Source organism: Vanellus vanellus, assembly GCF_965231255.1.
Source record: "Vanellus vanellus genome assembly, chromosome: 27".
In the NCBI taxonomy this organism is placed as follows: Eukaryota; Metazoa; Chordata; class Aves; order Charadriiformes; family Charadriidae; genus Vanellus; species Vanellus vanellus.
The window spans coordinates 431,391-447,506 of NC_138932.1; the positions used below are offsets into that span (position 1 = coordinate 431,391).

The 16,116-nt window shown below is 56.8% G+C and overlaps 2 protein-coding genes across 3 annotated transcripts; both read left to right on the plus strand.

Moving 5' to 3' along the window:
- Positions 1–312: 312 nt before the first annotated feature.
- LOC309682047 (SLAM family member 7-like) lies at positions 313–6,737 on the plus strand. Its single transcript, XM_082496065.1, has 7 exons — positions 313–399; positions 3,032–3,322; positions 3,418–3,681; positions 4,826–4,852; positions 5,551–5,655; positions 5,830–5,874; positions 6,118–6,737. The coding sequence occupies exons 1-7, from the start codon at positions 321–323 to the stop codon at positions 6,174–6,176; spliced, it is 870 nt and encodes a 289-aa protein (XP_082352191.1). The 5' UTR covers positions 313–320; the 3' UTR covers positions 6,177–6,737.
- Positions 6,738–10,133: 3,396 nt separating this feature from the next.
- LOC309682115 (uncharacterized protein) lies at positions 10,134–13,509 on the plus strand. Of its 2 annotated transcripts, XM_082496137.1 has the most exons (7): positions 10,134–10,171; positions 11,069–11,242; positions 11,853–11,954; positions 12,503–12,541; positions 12,648–12,709; positions 12,884–12,979; positions 13,115–13,509. In XM_082496137.1, exons 1-7 carry the CDS (start codon positions 10,153–10,155, stop codon positions 13,172–13,174), a joined length of 552 nt encoding a protein of 183 aa, XP_082352263.1. In that variant the 5' UTR covers positions 10,134–10,152; the 3' UTR covers positions 13,175–13,509. The 2 variants fall into 2 exon arrangements, with proteins under 2 accessions (XP_082352263.1, XP_082352262.1); XM_082496136.1 differs by having other exon boundaries at positions 12,884–13,509.
- Positions 13,510–16,116: the final 2,607 nt, after the last annotated feature.

Consider the following 16,116-nt stretch of genomic DNA (forward strand, 5'->3'; position numbering starts at 1 on the left):
CTCTAAGTGCTGGTTCCCATAGTGGAGCTGGGACAAGTGTCACACATGGCCACGATGATGCTTTTTGTCCCAGCTGCCACATGCATCTTTGCTTGAATATGGGGTTTTTCAGCACACGTTTTCGTTACTCACCTGGGATTTTTTCTTCCTCGTCACGCCCCTTCTGGAGCCAACTCCAGTGTCATTGCTTGATGTCACGGTGATGGTACTGGCCATTGGATGAAGCACAGTTATCTCCACCCATCCGACTGTGGGAGGAAAAGATATGTGTCTGGAGGCACTTGTCCCTTGCTTTCGTCACCATGACCTGCAGTGACAAGATGCTCCTCTCTGTGCGCCGTGGGTTGATGGATGTGTTTTGGCACCTGCTGCTCACCCTCCTCCTCCTCCACCAAGCGAGTAAGTGCAAGGTGCTCATTGGTGGTGGAAGGGAAGGAGCTCTCGGTGGGGTCGGGGTGGTTTTGGGGACACCCAGGAGAGCTGGGACAGGGTTGGCATGTGCGGGACCAGTGGTGCAGGTGCAGCACTGCGGGGATGGACTTTGTCCCAGGGATGTTGGGCAAAAAAGGGTGAAAAACATCCAGCACGACTCAGTGCTGCTCTCTCGCATGATCCCCCTCTGCTAAGAAGTGAACGCATCAGGTCTCAGCCCCAGCCGGGTTTCTGTCCAGCTGCTGCCAGATGTGCGCTGGCTACTGAGTTTGCCGCTCTGTGCCAGGTTCAGAGTCTGCTCCCCCAGTGTTTTCTCTGAGTTTTCCATGCTCCAGCTGTTTTGTCGCAGGGTATTTAGGGCTGTTTGGAACCGGAGATGTTTTCTGCCTCTTTTCAGGCAAGAGGAAATGAGCAGAGACGCTGCCTCTGCCCCGACCTCTTTCCCCACAGCCTCCAGGAGGGTTTCACTGCCGGATGAGCCCTCCAGCGTCCTTATCTGCTGTTTTAGCAGAACTGCCTTCTTTGAATTTATCTCCCCAACCAGTTCTTCCTTCCATGTGGTTGGAGATGCCCCAGAGGCATCTCAGACAGTGGGGACCAGAAATGCAGAGCTCTGTCCGGGGTGAGGTGGCAATCTCCGGGTCTCCGGGTTGCCCAGCTGAGCCAGGGTCAATTCCCTTTCAAGAAACTGGGGAGAAAACCTCTGTCCCCAACCCAGACTGGACAGCAGTAATTTTTAAAATGGGAGTAGATGGAATAAGAGGGGAACTGCCTTCCTCGTTCTCAGAGGAGGGGAGAAGCAAGCAGCTGCACATTTTGGGGAAGAAGCCTCCTTCTTCAGCGGTTTCTCGCCCGCTGGTCTGGTGATGGAAGGAAAGCTGCTGGACCTTTCTGAGTCATTGCAAACTTCTTGCATTTTCATTTTGCGCCTCGAAGCTCTGTTCCTTTTGCACATTTTTTCCCCTTTTCCCTTCCCCTTTGAAGGTGGGAAGCAGTGTGGGTGTCCTGTAGCTGCGGGGGCACCTGGTGCCCTCCCGCTTCATGAGTCCTTGGGGGATGTGAAAGCATGTGTCCTCCTGAGGGACCTCAGCCCAGCGCCTCAGAGACAATTTGTTTATTTAAAATATAAAAGGAACCTCTAATTCCTGCAACCACCCTGCGATGGAGCGGTTCCTCAGTGCTCTCCGCATCTAGCATCGGTGATCTGGTGTGCATCCTTGTCCCCAGGGATGCCCCAGAGGGTTTAAATGAGCCGGCAATGTGCACCGGCAGCCCAGTGAGCCCCCAGCATCCCGGGCTGCATCCCCAGCAGCATGGCCAGCAGGGCGAGGGGGGGATTGTGCCCCTCTGCTGCGCTCTGCTCTGCTCTGGGGAGACCTCCCTGCAGTGCTGCCTCCAGCTCGGGGGGTCCCAACAGCAGAAGGCCACGGAACTGTTGGAGCGGGGCCAGAGGAGGCCCCGGAGATGCTGCGAGGGCTGGAGCCCCTCTGCTGGGAGGACAGGCTGGGAGAGGTGGGGGGGTTCAGCCTGGAGAACAGAAGGCTCTGCGGAGACCTCAGAGCCCCTTCCAGTGCCTAAAGGAGGCTTATAAGAAAGATGGGGACAAAATTTTTAGCAGGGCCTGTTGTGACATGACAATGGGGAATGGTTTTAAACTAAAAGAGGGAAGATGTAGACTAGATATAAGGAAGAAATTTGTTATGTTGAGGGTGGTGAGACCCTGGTCCACATTGCCCAGAGATCTGGGAGATGCCCCATCCATGGAGACATTCCAGGTTGGGTAGGACAGGGCTCTGAGCAACCTGATCTAGTTGAAGATGTCTCTTTCCATGGCACGAGGGTGGACTAGATGGTCTTTAAAGGTCCCTTCCAACCCAAACCAGTCTATGATTCTATGACTTGTGTTCAGTTTTGGGCCCCTCACTACAAGAAGGACATTGAGGTGTTGGAGCGTGTCCAGAGAAGGGCTACAAAGCTGGTGAAGGGTCTGGAGGACAAACCTTATGAGGAACGACTGAGGGATCTGGGGTTGTTTAGCCTGGAGAAGAGGAGGCTGAGGGGAGACCTTATCACCCTCTACAACTACCTGAAAGGAGGTTTTAGAGAGATGGGAGCTGACCTCTTCTCCCTGGCGACAACTGATAGGACAAGAGGAAACGGGTTCAAGTTATGTCAGGGCAGGTTTACATTGGATATTAGGAAGCATTTTTTCACTGAAAGGGTTATTAAACAGTGGAATAAGCTGCCCAGAGAGGTGGTGGATTCACCATCCCTGGAGGTGTTTAAGAAAAGGGTAGATGAGGTGCTTAGGGACATGGTTTAGAAGTGGTGGTGTTTTTATCAGGGTAGGTTAATGGTTGGACTTGATGATCTTAAAGGTCCCTTCCAACCTCACTGATTCTATGATTCTATGATTCTATGACTTTACCTGTGCATGATCGCATGGGGGGCTCTGGCCCCTATAGATCAGCCTCTCTGTGGCATCACACAGTGTGATCACAGTGGGGCAAGGCTCTTCCCTGAGCCCTCCCACCTTCTGTGAAGCTCGCTGTGCATCCTCTACCCAGGGCGCTGCCTTCAGCCTAGCTTCTCTCCCCAGCATGTACCTGCAACAAGGCAGAGATGACCGGGGCTGTGGGCAGGTCCATCACCTTCTGCCTCCAGAACATGAATGCGGTCACAGCCTGGAGCTTTCACAACGAACTCATCGTGACCGTGAGATTTGGCAATCCTCCTGAAGTCACATTTTTTGATGACAACTACAAGTCGCGCTTGGCCTTCCCCAAGAATGGCAGTGCGTTCAGCATCTCCCAGCTGAGGATGGACGACGCCGGTACCTACACCGCAAAGACTGCCGGGGCAAAAACCACCTTCACCCTACATGTGTACAGTGAGTGCCTTTTAGTATTGGCATTTTTTTTTTCTATGCTTTGTGATAAATGGGGGGTCGGGGATTTCCTGACAGCCCCTCACTTCCCACCACAGGGGAGCTGGCAGAGCCGATGGTGACCTGCGCGGCACAGAACTGCTCGGCCGATGGCTGCCGCTACACCCTGCACTGCACCACGTCAGTCCCTGGCTCCGGCAACGTCTCCTACGGCTGGAGCATGGGGGACCGGCTGCTGGGTGAGGGGCCCATGGTGCTGGTGGAGGAGTCACCCCCGGACGAGCCACCGCTCATGTGCATGGCACAAAACCCTGTCAGCAGCCGCAATGCCACTGTCATCTCACCTGCTGCCCTCTGTACAGGTAACCGCCATGGAAAGTCATAGAATCACAGGATGGTTTGGGTTGGAAAGGACCTTAAAGACCATCCTGTTCCACCTCCCTGCCCTGGGCAGGGACACCTCCCACCAGCCCAGGTTGCTCCGAGCCCCGTCCAACCTGGCCTTGAACAACTCCAGGGATGGAGCAGCCACAGCTTCTCGGGGCAACCTGCACGAGGGGCTCACCGCCCTCACAGGGAAAAAATTTCTTCCCAATATCTCATCTAAATCTCCCCTCTTCCAGTTTGAAGCCATTCCCCCTCGTCCAATCACTCCATGCCCTTGTAAAAAGTCCTTCTTCAGCTCTCCTGGAGCCCCTTTAGGCACTGGAAGGGGCTCGGAGGTCGCTGCGGAGCCTTCTCTTCTCCAGACTGAGCACCACAAACTCTCCCAGCCTGTCCTCCCAGCAGAGGGGCTCCAGCCCTCGCAGCATCTTCGTGTTGTGGTTTAACCCCAGCCAACAACTAGGACCACTCACCACCCCCCTTTCCTCCTCCAGAAGGGTAGGGAGAAGAGAAAGAAAAGGAGGGGAAAGGGAAAAAAACCTCATGGGTTGAGATAAAGACAGTTAATTATAACAATAATGGAAAAGGAAAATAACAATAGTAATAATAATAATGGTAAAAGTATATACAAGGCACAAGTCACTCTCATTGCCCAGTGAATTGGTTGCCCAGCCTGACCCAAGCAGCGATTGGGGTTTCCTTCTCCCCCGGCCAACCCCTATTTATATACCGAGTATGACATCTATAGTATGGAATATTCCACTGGCCATTCTATTGTTCCATCTATGCTCCTTCCCGGCTTCTATAGGAAGCTGGAAAAAGTCCTTGACTAGCATAAACATCGCTTAGCAACAACTAAAACAATATGCATTATCGACATTCCTCTGGTACCAATTCTGAAAACACAGTAACCACTAGAAAGCAAATTAACTCTATCTCAGCCAAAACCAGGACAGAAAGATGTGCGGGAGGGTGGTGGGAATGGGCCGTATCCTGCTCCCGGTGGGTCCAGCTTCCCCCCGAGCTGTGCCTTGGAGTGCAAAAAAGAACCGAGGACCCCCGGCAGAGGCACTTACCTCTCTCCCTGTTCTCTCCCACCCACCGTGCCGCCCGTGCCACCAGAAAACACAACCCACCCTCCCACCACCGGTGAGCTGCCGAACAGCCCGTCTGTGTCCGGTGTCTGTCTGAGTATGCCCAAGCTAGCTAACAGCATCCGGCCGCCCCGGACCCCTGAGCCTGGGGAGGTGGGAGATGGGGAAACTGAGGCCAGAGCAGTCCGTCTCCTTCCAAAACACCTCGCAGGGGATATCCAGGCTTTCTGGGTAGTGCTCGTAGCGTCTGTTTTTTGTCTTTGTCACCTGGGGAATTGGGGAGGTGGGGGGTGTCCAGGTTTCTAGCTTGCCCCCCCAAAAAGCCCCAGCTTGGGACAGGAGCATCGAATCAAGAAGTGTGATGGAGAGGCAGAGCCAAGGAGGGGCTGGAGGTGGGAGCGTGGCTCTGTGTCCATCTGCCCACCGCCCACGGGGGGGTTTCCTCCCCCAAAAGCCACCCGTGAGGTCCTTGGAGTTCAAAGGGGACACCAGCTGGGGGGTGGTCGCAGCCGTGGAGGGGCTGGGGCGGGAGTCTCCCAGCCGCTGCTCTGTCTGCAAAGCCACTTGTCCTCGTGCAGCGTGTCGCCTCCGTTCTGTGTTGGACCATGCTAGTGTGAAATGAGGGTCCCTGCAAAGCAGGGAAGGGCTCAGCAGTGGGTGGAAGCAGAGATGTGTCCGTTTCCCCCCTACTCTGATGTGGGAAGAGACAGACGTGTTTTGGGATATTGTTACCAGACCTTCTTCTCTGTCAAGGCACCTACTCGAGCAGCTGGACTGGAATCATGATTGTGTCAGTGATTGGAGTCGGAGGGCTTTTAGTAATGCTCAGCTGTTTGATCTACTGCTGTATATCCAAAGGTGAGGGGCTTCCCCGCAGGTAACCCCCCCTGCGGACCTGTTTGGGACCAGGAAGGGCAGGGCACAGCCAGCCCAGGCACACAGGCGGGCTGCGGCAGCCAGAGCTGAGGGTGCTGCATGGCATTCACATTGGTCATCGCTGCTGACGGGACCCCCATGTCACTTCTCCCCCAGGTTGGAGTGTTCTCTGTTTGTCTGCGGCGTGGTCTACCAACACAGGTAGGACTTTGGGGTTCTCCCAAGCAATTCCCTCCCTCCCTCCCTCCCTCCCTCCTCTTTTATCCTGATGGGAATAGCCTGGTTGCATTTAAGATCAGGAGGGAAATCATCCACTGCTGGGGCTTGGTACTGGCTCGCGGGACCCCGACGCCTCCGTGCAACCCAAGCCTGCACACATGGTGGCGAGGGACAGGGGATGGTCCCAGGTGATGGCATGGTGGCTGAAGCCTTGCTCTCCCCCAGTCCTTTGCTGGAAACCTTCATGCCAGCTCGCCAAGAAGGAGCTGGCAGCGCAGCCGTGAGAGCACCGGAGCAAGAGGGATTTGGGTGGGGAAAAGATAAATGGTGGCAAGAGACAACTTGGGGTGGGGGAGCAGAGACCAGAGCAACGAGGGGTGATGTGCCCTATGGCCAGAAACAACCCCCCCTGCACCACCGTGCGCAACTCGAGCAACCACTGCCAGCAATCACTGCATGAAAGAGCCGCTGCCCCGTTTCATCGGCTCTTGGGGTGAAGACAGAGACCAGAGGGTCCCGGGAGAGGTGGAGCAGCAGGATGGTGGGTGCCGGGACCAAAAGCATCACTTCGGGCTCAGCTCCGCAAAACCCAGGGATTCAGCGGGGCGAGTCCAGGCGAGAAACTGGGTGGAAGAAGAGACCACCAGACCAGTTCCCATCTCCTCTACCCGCCGTTCAGGGCCCTTTTGTGTTGGGGCATGTTGTGCCTGTCACCCCTGTGACTGAGCCAGTGCCCAGTGGACATCCTGCTGGCTTTTTTTTTTCTTTTTTTTTTTTGGTTGTTTTTTATGTACATGTTTTGTTTGTTTCCGTAAGATGAAATAAAGCTGACGCCAATGGGGGAATTCCTGCACTGTGTTTTGCATTTGCGTGTGCCTGAGCGGGGTGTTGGGGCACAGCCACCACCAGGACCACCGCCTCCTCCCGGCCAATAATTCGGTTCCAGCTGTCCTATCAGGAACCACAGGCAAAACTCTCTCCCTGCAGCGTTCCTCTCTGTACGGGCTGAAGCCTGCATGGCTATTCCTCTGTGGGGTTGGTGGCAGCGCTTCAAACAAGAGGCACTGAAATTTCGACCCAAAAAATGGGATTATGACGGGTTTGAATCCTCTCTTCCCCTCTTCCGTTCGACAAGCCAAAGAACGAGCTGACACTAACGCTTGCTGCAATGGTGGCAACACATGAAGGAGAGACAAATGTGTATCGCCTTCCAAAAGCAGCCGGCGATCTTGTATTTAAATAAATAAATAAATAAAAGCTGATTTTCACTAGCAAGTCCCTTCAACTGCAGTCCTTTGAGATGGAACCAAGCACCCCGCTCCCGCAGCGGCCGGGACAGGAGGGACAGTGGGATGAGAAGTGATGCTCACCTCGACCCAGACCCACAGCAAAAACACCTCCAGCGGCTCCGTGGGGCTGCCATGGCTCCGGCACAGCTGGGTTCTCGCCCAAACCCAGCACGCTTTAAACCGGGATTCCCTCCATCCCTCAGCAAGGAGCATCCCAGCAGCACTGCGGGTCACGCAGGGGGATCTACCGCAGCCCCTTCCCGGCAGCAGCAGCCTATTCCCTCGCTGACCTTCCACTTTTTTCTCCTTGCAGAAGCCGGAGCAGAGTACACGACGGTGTACGCCCAAGTCGGCACTTACCAGCAGGTGAGTTTGTGCAGGTTCATCCCTGTCCTCCCAGTACATGGCCAAACCGGGCTGTGCAGCCGGGGAGTCTCTACACAGGACGGGGACGGCCTGGGGGGCCTCATGGTGCAGACGGGGAGGAAGGACAGCAGCTGGACAACCCCTGGCTTTGTCAGTTAGTTCCTCCTGGAAGCTTGAAGGGGGACATGCCAGTGCTGGTGCTTGCCCAAGGGGAGATGGCATGGCCACAGCCACCTGCCTGCACTTCCCGGTGCATCACTGGGGTCTGTCCCCAGTCCCACCAGTTGGCTCCTTTGGCTCATCCACTCTTTGGGGTCCCTTTGCCAGCTCTGAGCCCTGGCAACACTTAAAAAATATCTTTTCTCCAGGTGCACCTGCAAAGTTTCTCCAATGCACAGCAAGATGACCCAAAGAAGACACCTTCCACTGATGGGGAGACCTCCAAAACCATCTATTTCACCATCCAGGCTATGGGCCAGGTGAGTTGGCGCTCATGGCCATCACCCCCAGAGGGGCTCCAGCGCCAAGCAAGGAGAAGGGCAAGACCCCAGGGTGAGAGACCTCACCCCGGAGCAAAGGGTACGGACAGATGGGCCTTCACTGGGGCTTTCTTGGGGTCTGGTGCTTCAAGCCAAGCCTGTGGGTCCCCTCTTTCTCACTCCCACAATCCTAAACAAAGCTTTTGTCTCTTTGCCATTGCAGACAGATGACGAGAAGATGGGAAACGGTGTGCCGGGGTGCCGGCAGCAGGATGAGAAATGTCACTACACACCGGTCAGCTAGACGGAACCCCTGGCACAGCCCCGGCACGGCTCTGGTGAGCCCGTGAACCTGCTCCAAGCGTGGTCCTCCTCTCCACTGGGCCCTGGCTGCAGCATCCCCTTTTCCCTCCCCATCGCTGCTGCCTCTGATTCTCCGGGTGGCAGTGGTCCCCAGCCACCGACGGGAGGACGTGAGTGCCCTGTAAGCGCAGGCTCGTCTGGCACAGGACCTCTGCCCGTGTTTTGGCAATCCATGTGGGGTCTGGGCTCCTTTTTCTGCCCTCTCTGATCAGTCTGAGGAGCGTGGACCAAACACTCTGCAGTGTATCGCAGTGCGGAGCCTCAGGATGAGATGATGGGAAAACATGAGGACACTCTTGAATCTTTTCCTTCTTGCTCTGCTTTCAAACCTGGCAAATACTTCGCCTGCTAAACCAAGAGAAAGCAAAAATAACATTGGGTGGTAGAAAGCTGAATACGGAAACACACGTGCCTTTGCCCAAGCGCACACACGCAGGCTGTTGTGGTTTCAGTGCAAGCTGCTTCCCCAGCACCTGCTGCTCCTGGGCCTGCTGGGGACCTTCTGAACCTTGCAGTGCCCTGGCACCATGCTCAGCACCGCTTTGTGCCGTGAACAAGCCGCTTGAGGTCCCCTGAGATGCTACAGAGCCGTGCCGGGGTGCAGGGGCAGGAGGTGGTCCGGGAGGTGGTCCGGGTGTGGGGGAAAATAGGACGAGGAACATGGCTGGTGCCGTTCTGCTCTGCTCCTTTGATGTGTTTGTATATGTGGTTTTCATTCTTAAATTAAATATTTGCACGTGAAGTGCTGTGTCTGCGGAGTTTGGCGGCTTCCCAGCAGTGCTTTAGGGAGGAGAGCAGCTCCCCCGAGCCCCGAGCGATGCAGGGATGCTGCACGGCGCGGTGGCGCCTGCATCCCGCCGGGATGCATGTCCTGCAGCGGGGTCTGCGTAGCTTCACCCTGAGCCAGGACTTAGAGGGACCCTAGTGCCCAGTGAGCGGGACACAGGGCACATCCCCACCCTCTCTGTTCCCCAAACCCGCCCAGAGCCGGCAACTGAGCAAAATACACGCATTAGCATCAATTTTTCCGGTGCCACCAGACACACAGACACCGCCCGTGTTGGGAAGACTTCCCGTGAGTGACGCTTCCCCCTGCTCTTTGTCTTGTCTGTGCGGATAGTAAATTATTCAGGGATGAAACCGGAGGTTTCTTTGAAGTGCCTGGCACAGGAGAGCCCTCTAGGAGCTACTGGAATAAAAATGCAAGACACATATGTGCTCAATTTCTGCCTGTGTATTATTTTGGGGTGAAAACAGGCCGTTGTTGATGAGCCCGTGGAGTAATTTGTTTGTTCTCTGCTTTTTCACACTATGGGACAAGGCTTGTTTTTGGGTTCCTCAAATTCATGCTGATCAATTAGAAATATATACCCCAGTGGGTCATGCATTTTACTAAGGGATTTGTCCATGTGGCACTCAAATCTGTCCTCATAACTCCAACCTCCGGCCTCGACAGGGCTTAAACCAGCAGTGATGGCACTGGGGAACGGTCCGAAGGGAGTGCTGGAGCATCGCCTCTTCCTTCGCCCACGCTGAGGGCTGACAGTGCTCCATCTCTCACCCCAGAATGACCACCCCAGGGATGATTTCTGGCCATTAATCACCCTATTTCAGTGCCAACACCTTTGAGCTCACAGGAAGCCGTTGGTGGGGACAGAAAGGGGAAGGAAGACATTGCAAGAGGGGGAGCAGCGGTGAAGGGCTCGGTGGGGCAGAGAGGGATGGAGCTGCGAGGTGTCGGGACGGGCTGGTTCTGCATCGTCATGCTCTGCTCTGGAGCCGGTGAGTGGGGCTCAAGGGGGGGGGATAGTGTGGGGTCTGGGGGCTCCCCCCATCTCTGGGGCCGGGGGGAGGAGGAGGAAAGGGCAGTGTGAAGGCTGTGGGTGCCATGACGTGTTGGGGCAGGGTAGGATGCTCCCCCAGCTGTTTTGAGGGGGGGACAAGGTTGAGAGTTCCCGCTTTATTGCTTGCTTTGGGTCTGGCTCGTGTTCTGGGGGGAGGATTGGGGTTTTCTAGGCTCTCCCAGTACCCACCCGTGCCCCAAAACTACCCCCTGGGCTACCCAGCCCAGGCGGGGATGCTCGCTGGCCCACCCGGCCCCTTCTATGGGGCTGTGGGCTAGTTTGCTTTGGGGACCCCATTTTGCCACTGCGGAGCACCCCCTCCCTGCTGCCACCGCTGCTGCTTGCCCAACCTCCATCCCCTCGGCGGCGGGGCAACTGCGCCAGCGTGACGCTGCCCCGGTGGCGTATGACCCTGTGTTACTCCCAACACACCCTTGGCACCGTCTCCCCGGCATCCACTGCGGCACTGCCACCGTTAGCGCTTTCTTCGTTAGCAGGGATGGCGGTTGCGGGGGGGAGGGTTGTCATGCAGGAGAGAGGTGTGGACCCATCTGCTCACCGCCCCCACAGGATGTGGGACAGCAGCTCTGCTGTATATGATGTTCCCCCCCTGCCAGCCCCACACCACCGTCCCAAGTCACTTGAGGCCGGAGGGACACAGGTTCACCATTTCTCGCTCCTGCCTTGCATATCCCCAAGCCGCGGTGCAGGTTGAGTGAGGGCTGCGGTGCAGGACCCACAGTAGGGTGGGTGCAGACCCCATCTCCCCAGCCCCTGGGGGGGGCAGTTGGGCTTTGGGGAGGCACCGACACAAATAAATGCCCCTCGTTGCCAGCTCTCGTCCTCAAAGAAGAGAAGCCAGGGCAGCAAAGCACCACATGGCGCGATGATGGCCTGGAGCCAACGGGAGATCCCACCGCCAGCACGGTCACCCCAACCCCTCCTTGGATCGGGGACCCCGTCACCACCCCCATGTTGACACAAGAAGGCACTGCGGGGAACACAACCCGTGAGTGACACAGAGAAAGGAAGAGATGTTGGAGTGTGGGCCAGAGGAGGCCATGAAGATGATCAGAGAGAGGTTGAGAGAGTTGGGGTTGTTCAACCTGGAGAATAGAAGGCTCTGCGGAGACCTCCGAGCCCCTTCCAGTGCCTAAAGGAGCTCCAGGAGAGCTGGGGGGGGACTCTGGATCAGGGAGGGGAGCCATGGGATGAGGGGGAGAGGTTTGACACTGACAGAGGGGACATTGAGATGAGATCTGAGGAAGACATTGTTGGCTGTGACGGCGGTGAGCCCCTGGTGCAGGTTGCCCTGAGAAGCTGTGGCTACCCCATCCCTGGAGGTGTTCAAGGCCAGGTTGGACGGGGCTTGGAGCAACCTGGGCTGGTGGGAGGTGTCCCTGCCCAGGGCTGGGGGGTGGGACAAGATGGCCTTTGAGGTCCCTTCCCACTCAAACCCTTCTATGATTCTATGAGATGTGGCTTGGGGAGATGCCACCATCCTGGAGGGGTCCTACATCCCCCCGCAGAGACCCTCCAGTGCCTCCCACCCCACGCAACCCCCTGTACCCATCCACCCTTGCGGGCAGCATACCCACATCTCCTATCTCTTCCTGTAGAAAATGCATCGGGTGTTCCTGTCAGGTACTGGTCCCCTGTCATTTTTGTGGTGGTTGCTCTGCTCGTGCTCTTCTTCACCTACCGGCGGACCAAGGGGGAAGGTGAGCTTCCCCCACCGGCGCACCAGCAACCTTCTCCCTTCCTTCAGTTGGGCGTTGGGTTGGCAGGAAAGGGTGACAGCTGTCTCACTGCCCACATCCTCAAAGTTTCGTTAAGTGCTGCAAAAAGTCAGTTATTCCGGTGCGGCTCAACGAAGGACGGGGGGAGCTTGGCTTCATGCTGGGGAGGGGAAGGGCAGGAGCAGACCCTGTCTCCAGAAACCCCTTTGGCCACGACTTAGCCCCGTGGAAGGGGTTCCCCCCTTGCTCAACTCTTGCTTTAAAAGTCCAGAAGTTTAACCCAGAACTCCCTTTTCTGCTCAGTTTTGCATCTCTCGCTGCCGGCTCTGCCCTTTCCCCCGCCCTGGGGTTTTTCCTCCTCTGCTTTAACACAAATCTTGAGGATTTTGTCGCCCTCCTGCAAAGCAAACCCTAAAGTTCACCAGCTCGTGCCCCCACCGCCGCCCCCTTCCCAGGAGGGTCTTGCTGGGTTTTTCCCAAATCCCGGTGGGCTCCGCCATTGTAACGCCTGTCTCCCCCCTGTCCCGCAGGGAGCCAGGACCGCGCTGCCTCCGCCAGCGACTCTTCAGGTGAGACGTGGTCATCCCAAGCCCCGCAAAGCCGAGTCCTCTCGGTACACCTCCGTTGAGCCGCTCTGGGTGCCGTGAGTCACATCCCACCTCCGTTGCATTGCAGATTTGGGAGCCCTGGACCACCTCCCTAGCCACGACACCACCCCGATAATTCCCATTCCCCAGGTGAGCCCTCCTCTGAGCTGGGAGGGCAGAGAGCCGCGTTCCAACGCCCGGGTGGCTTTGGGGGCCAAACCCCAGACCGTGCCTCAGTTTCCCCATCCACCACAAGCCGCGGGATGCAGTGGGTGATGAGGATGCTCCACGCAGCTCCTCCAGCAGCCGCTGTGTCTCTTGCAGGAGAGTAAGGGGACAGGGACTCCCCCAGCCCCCAAGCACACCGAAACCACCTTCTGCCAGCCGGACCCCCCCCCGCCCCAGCCGCTGCTGCCCCAGGTATCTCACCCCAATGCACCGAGCCCTGGTGCTGGGTTTTTTTTGGGGGGGGGGCTGCCAGCTGAGCCCCAGCCCGTGTGGGTCCCTGGGGAGGGTTTGTAGCCCCCCCCGGCACCTAATTTTGCTTCTCCCCAGCCTGACACCCCCACAACCCCCAGTGGTCCCTGCTGCTCCAGGGAGCCTGGTGCCGACTGAGGGCTCCTGGGGGAACCCAGTGGCTTCTGGACACCCCCAGGGAGCACAAAGCCCAGCCCCGAGGGACAGCGTGGGGACCAAGCCGGGACAATGCTCCTGGCCTGGGGGGGCCACACGGTGGCTAGGGGGGCCGCAAGCATCATGTGCCACCTCGGCCCTTCCTACGGATGGTGGAGCGTGTGCCCAAATCCCAGCAGGAATGGGGACCTGCGTGGGATGGGGGACCCGCATGGGACGTGGCCACGCATGTGCCGTTACTGCTGTGCCCCATGCGCGAGGACGGGGGGCTCGGGGCACCCTACGCTGGCTGTGGATGAGCCAATAAAGCAGGATTTCACCCCAGAACCTCAACTTTCTCTGCGGGGACAGGCAGCCCCCCACACACATCTTGGCCACCCCCACCATCACTTTCCCCCACCCCGCCGTGTCTCAGAAAGGAGCAGAGGTGGCCGGTGGCCATCTCATGGCCAGGGGGAAGGAACTTCTTGCCTGCACGGTTCCTCACCAAGGTGAAAAAACACCCACACAGGGCTGAAATATCCTCTCCCCCCCGCAAAGCAGCTCATCAGAGGACTGTCGAACTCATCACAGGGCAAAAGATGGGGCAAAGGATGGAACTAAATGCCCCGGGGAGGCCCAGTGCCCCCGTGGGGAATGTGGGAGAAGCAAGAATGTCCCTTGGGGAAATGAGGAGCCTGAGCGGGGGGACGAGAGCGTGGCAGGGGGGGCAGGAAGCCCCCCAGCTCCCTCCGTGCATGCAACGCAGGCAGTCTGCGCTGGTCACCGCTGCCTCAGTTACCCCTTGCTCCCTTCCCCCCACCCACACCTATGAGGTGCACGGAAAGAGGAAGGGGTTGTATGTGGGGGGGTGTTGGGGGGGTGGGGTGAGATGGGGAGGGGAGAAAAGGTGCCAAAGCCAAAGGAAACGCCAACGCTGTGTCCCAGTGAGTCAGCGCTGTGGGGCCCCCCCACAAGGTGGGGTGTGGGGGCGCTGGGGCGGGTGTCTGCTGGGGGGTGTGTGTGCCACATCCGTCACCTCAGCCGAGGCAGTGAGGGGACCGCAGGCGGCAGCTCAGGGGCCGGGGGGGGGCGGTGTTTCAGGCTGGGAGCAGCTCCACAGTCTCCCCCCACCCCCCCCGGCAGCCGTACTTGGGGGGCACTCGCTCCCCCAGCCAAAGGGCTTGGGGTTGCCCCCCCCGCACGGGGGGTTGGCAGAGCAGCCCCCGCCGCCCTCGCTCATCCCAAGGCTGTCGCCCCATAAAACCCCCATCCCCTTGGGCCTCCAAACTCTTGGTCCCCATAAACCCCCACTCCTTGGCCCTATATATAAACCCCAAAGCCTTGGCCTCACAGATCCAAACTCTTGGCCCCACAGACCCCAAAACCCTGGCCCCTCAACTCCCAAACCCTTGGCCACCATAAACCTCAACTCAATAGACTCGATAAACCCCAAGCCCTTGGTCTCACAGATCCAAAACCTTCAGCCCCATAAAGTCCAAACGCTTGGCCTTACTGACCCCAAACCCTTGGACCCCTGAACCCCAAACCCTTGTTCTCACAGATCCAAACCCCTTGGCCCCATAAAAGCCAAACCCCAAGTCCTTGGTCCCATAGACTGCAAGCCCTTTGTATCATAGACCCCAAATCCTTGGCCCCATTAGCCACAAACCATTGACCCTCAACCCCCAAATCCTTGGCCCCTCAAACCCCAACCAAGCTCTTGGCTCCCATAAACTCCAAATCCTTGGCCCCCATAAACCCCCACTCCTTGGCCCTATAAACCCCAAAACCTTGGCCTTACAGATCCAAGCCCCTTGGCCCCACAGACCCCAAATCCTTGGTCCCATAGACTCCGAGTCTTTTGTCCCATAGACCCCAAACCGTTGCCTCCTTAACCCCCAAATCCTTGGCCCCTCAAACCCCAAGCTCTTGACTCCCATAAACTCCAAACCTTTGGCCCCTCAACCCCCAAACCCTTGGCCTCACAGATCCAAACTCCTTGGCCCCATAAAGTTCAAACTCTTGGCCCCATGGACCCCAAATCCGTGGTCCCATAGACTCCAAGCCCTTCGTCCCGTAGACCCCAAACCCTTGGCTCCTCAACACCCAAATCCTTGGCCCCTCAAACCCCAAGATCTTGCTTCCCATCAACTCCAAACCCTTAGCCTATAAACCCCAAACCCCTTGGCCCCATAAAGCTCAAACCCTTGGCCCCGCGGACCCCAAATCCTTGGTCCCATGGACTCCAAGCCCTTTGTCCTGTACACCCCAAATCCTTGGCTCCTCAAACCTCAAATCCTTGCCCCCCCTAAAGCACAAATCCTTGACCCCTCAACCCCCAAACCCTTGGCCCCAGAGACCCTAAATCCATGGCTCCCACCAACCCCAAGCCCAGCACCCTCCAAGGGCAGGAGAGGTTTCTCTCCGAGTGCTCCCTCGAGGCCGCATCCTGTCACTGCAGCATCTCCGCTGAGCTACCAGGAGCTGGGACCAAAAACTGCTGCTCCACCCCAAACAAAGCACCGGGTGCGGGAAGACGAAGTGAAAATAATAATAAAATAAAAAAAGTCAAAATGGGTTTATTTTATAAAAAAAAAAAAAAATTGTACAATTTTAGTTCCTCTATGAAAAAAAACAAAAACAAAAAACAAAACCAACCAACCAACCAACAAAACTTCCTACCACTCCTGTAACGCTCTGATCCACTGCAAACTGTAAAAACGAGCTTTTTATATATTAAAAAACAATTTTACATTTTACAATTTTCTACACGCATGCACAAGGTCTCGGCTCTGTGGGGGAAAAAAAAAAACAAAAACAAAACAACAACAAAAAAACCCAAAACAAAACCAGAAACAAACAAAAAAAGGGTTTATTCTTCTTAAATTCCAAGTGGAAAATTCCCCCCTCCCTGGCCGACCTGTCCACTCGCACTCACTGAA

What these genes read in the sequence shown, in the direction of transcription:
- LOC309682115 (XM_082496136.1), top strand. An exon ending in CACTGCGGGGAACACAACCC is followed by an intron (nt 11,243 to 11,852) that starts GTGAGTGACACA and finishes CTCTTCCTGTAG; the next exon opens with AAAATGCATCGGGTGTTCCT. An exon ending in CTCCGCCAGCGACTCTTCAG is followed by an intron (nt 12,542 to 12,647) that starts GTGAGACGTGGT and finishes GTTGCATTGCAG; the next exon opens with ATTTGGGAGCCCTGGACCAC.
- LOC309682047 (XM_082496065.1), top strand. Translation starts at nt 321, where the DNA reads ATGCTCCTCTCTGTGCGCCGTGGGTTGATGGATGTGTTTTGGCACCTG. An exon ending in ACCTGCTGCCCTCTGTACAG is followed by an intron (nt 3,682 to 4,825) that starts GTAACCGCCATG and finishes CCGTGCCACCAG; the next exon opens with AAAACACAACCCACCCTCCC. An exon ending in AACCCACCCTCCCACCACCG is followed by an intron (nt 4,853 to 5,550) that starts GTGAGCTGCCGA and finishes TTCTCTGTCAAG; the next exon opens with GCACCTACTCGAGCAGCTGG.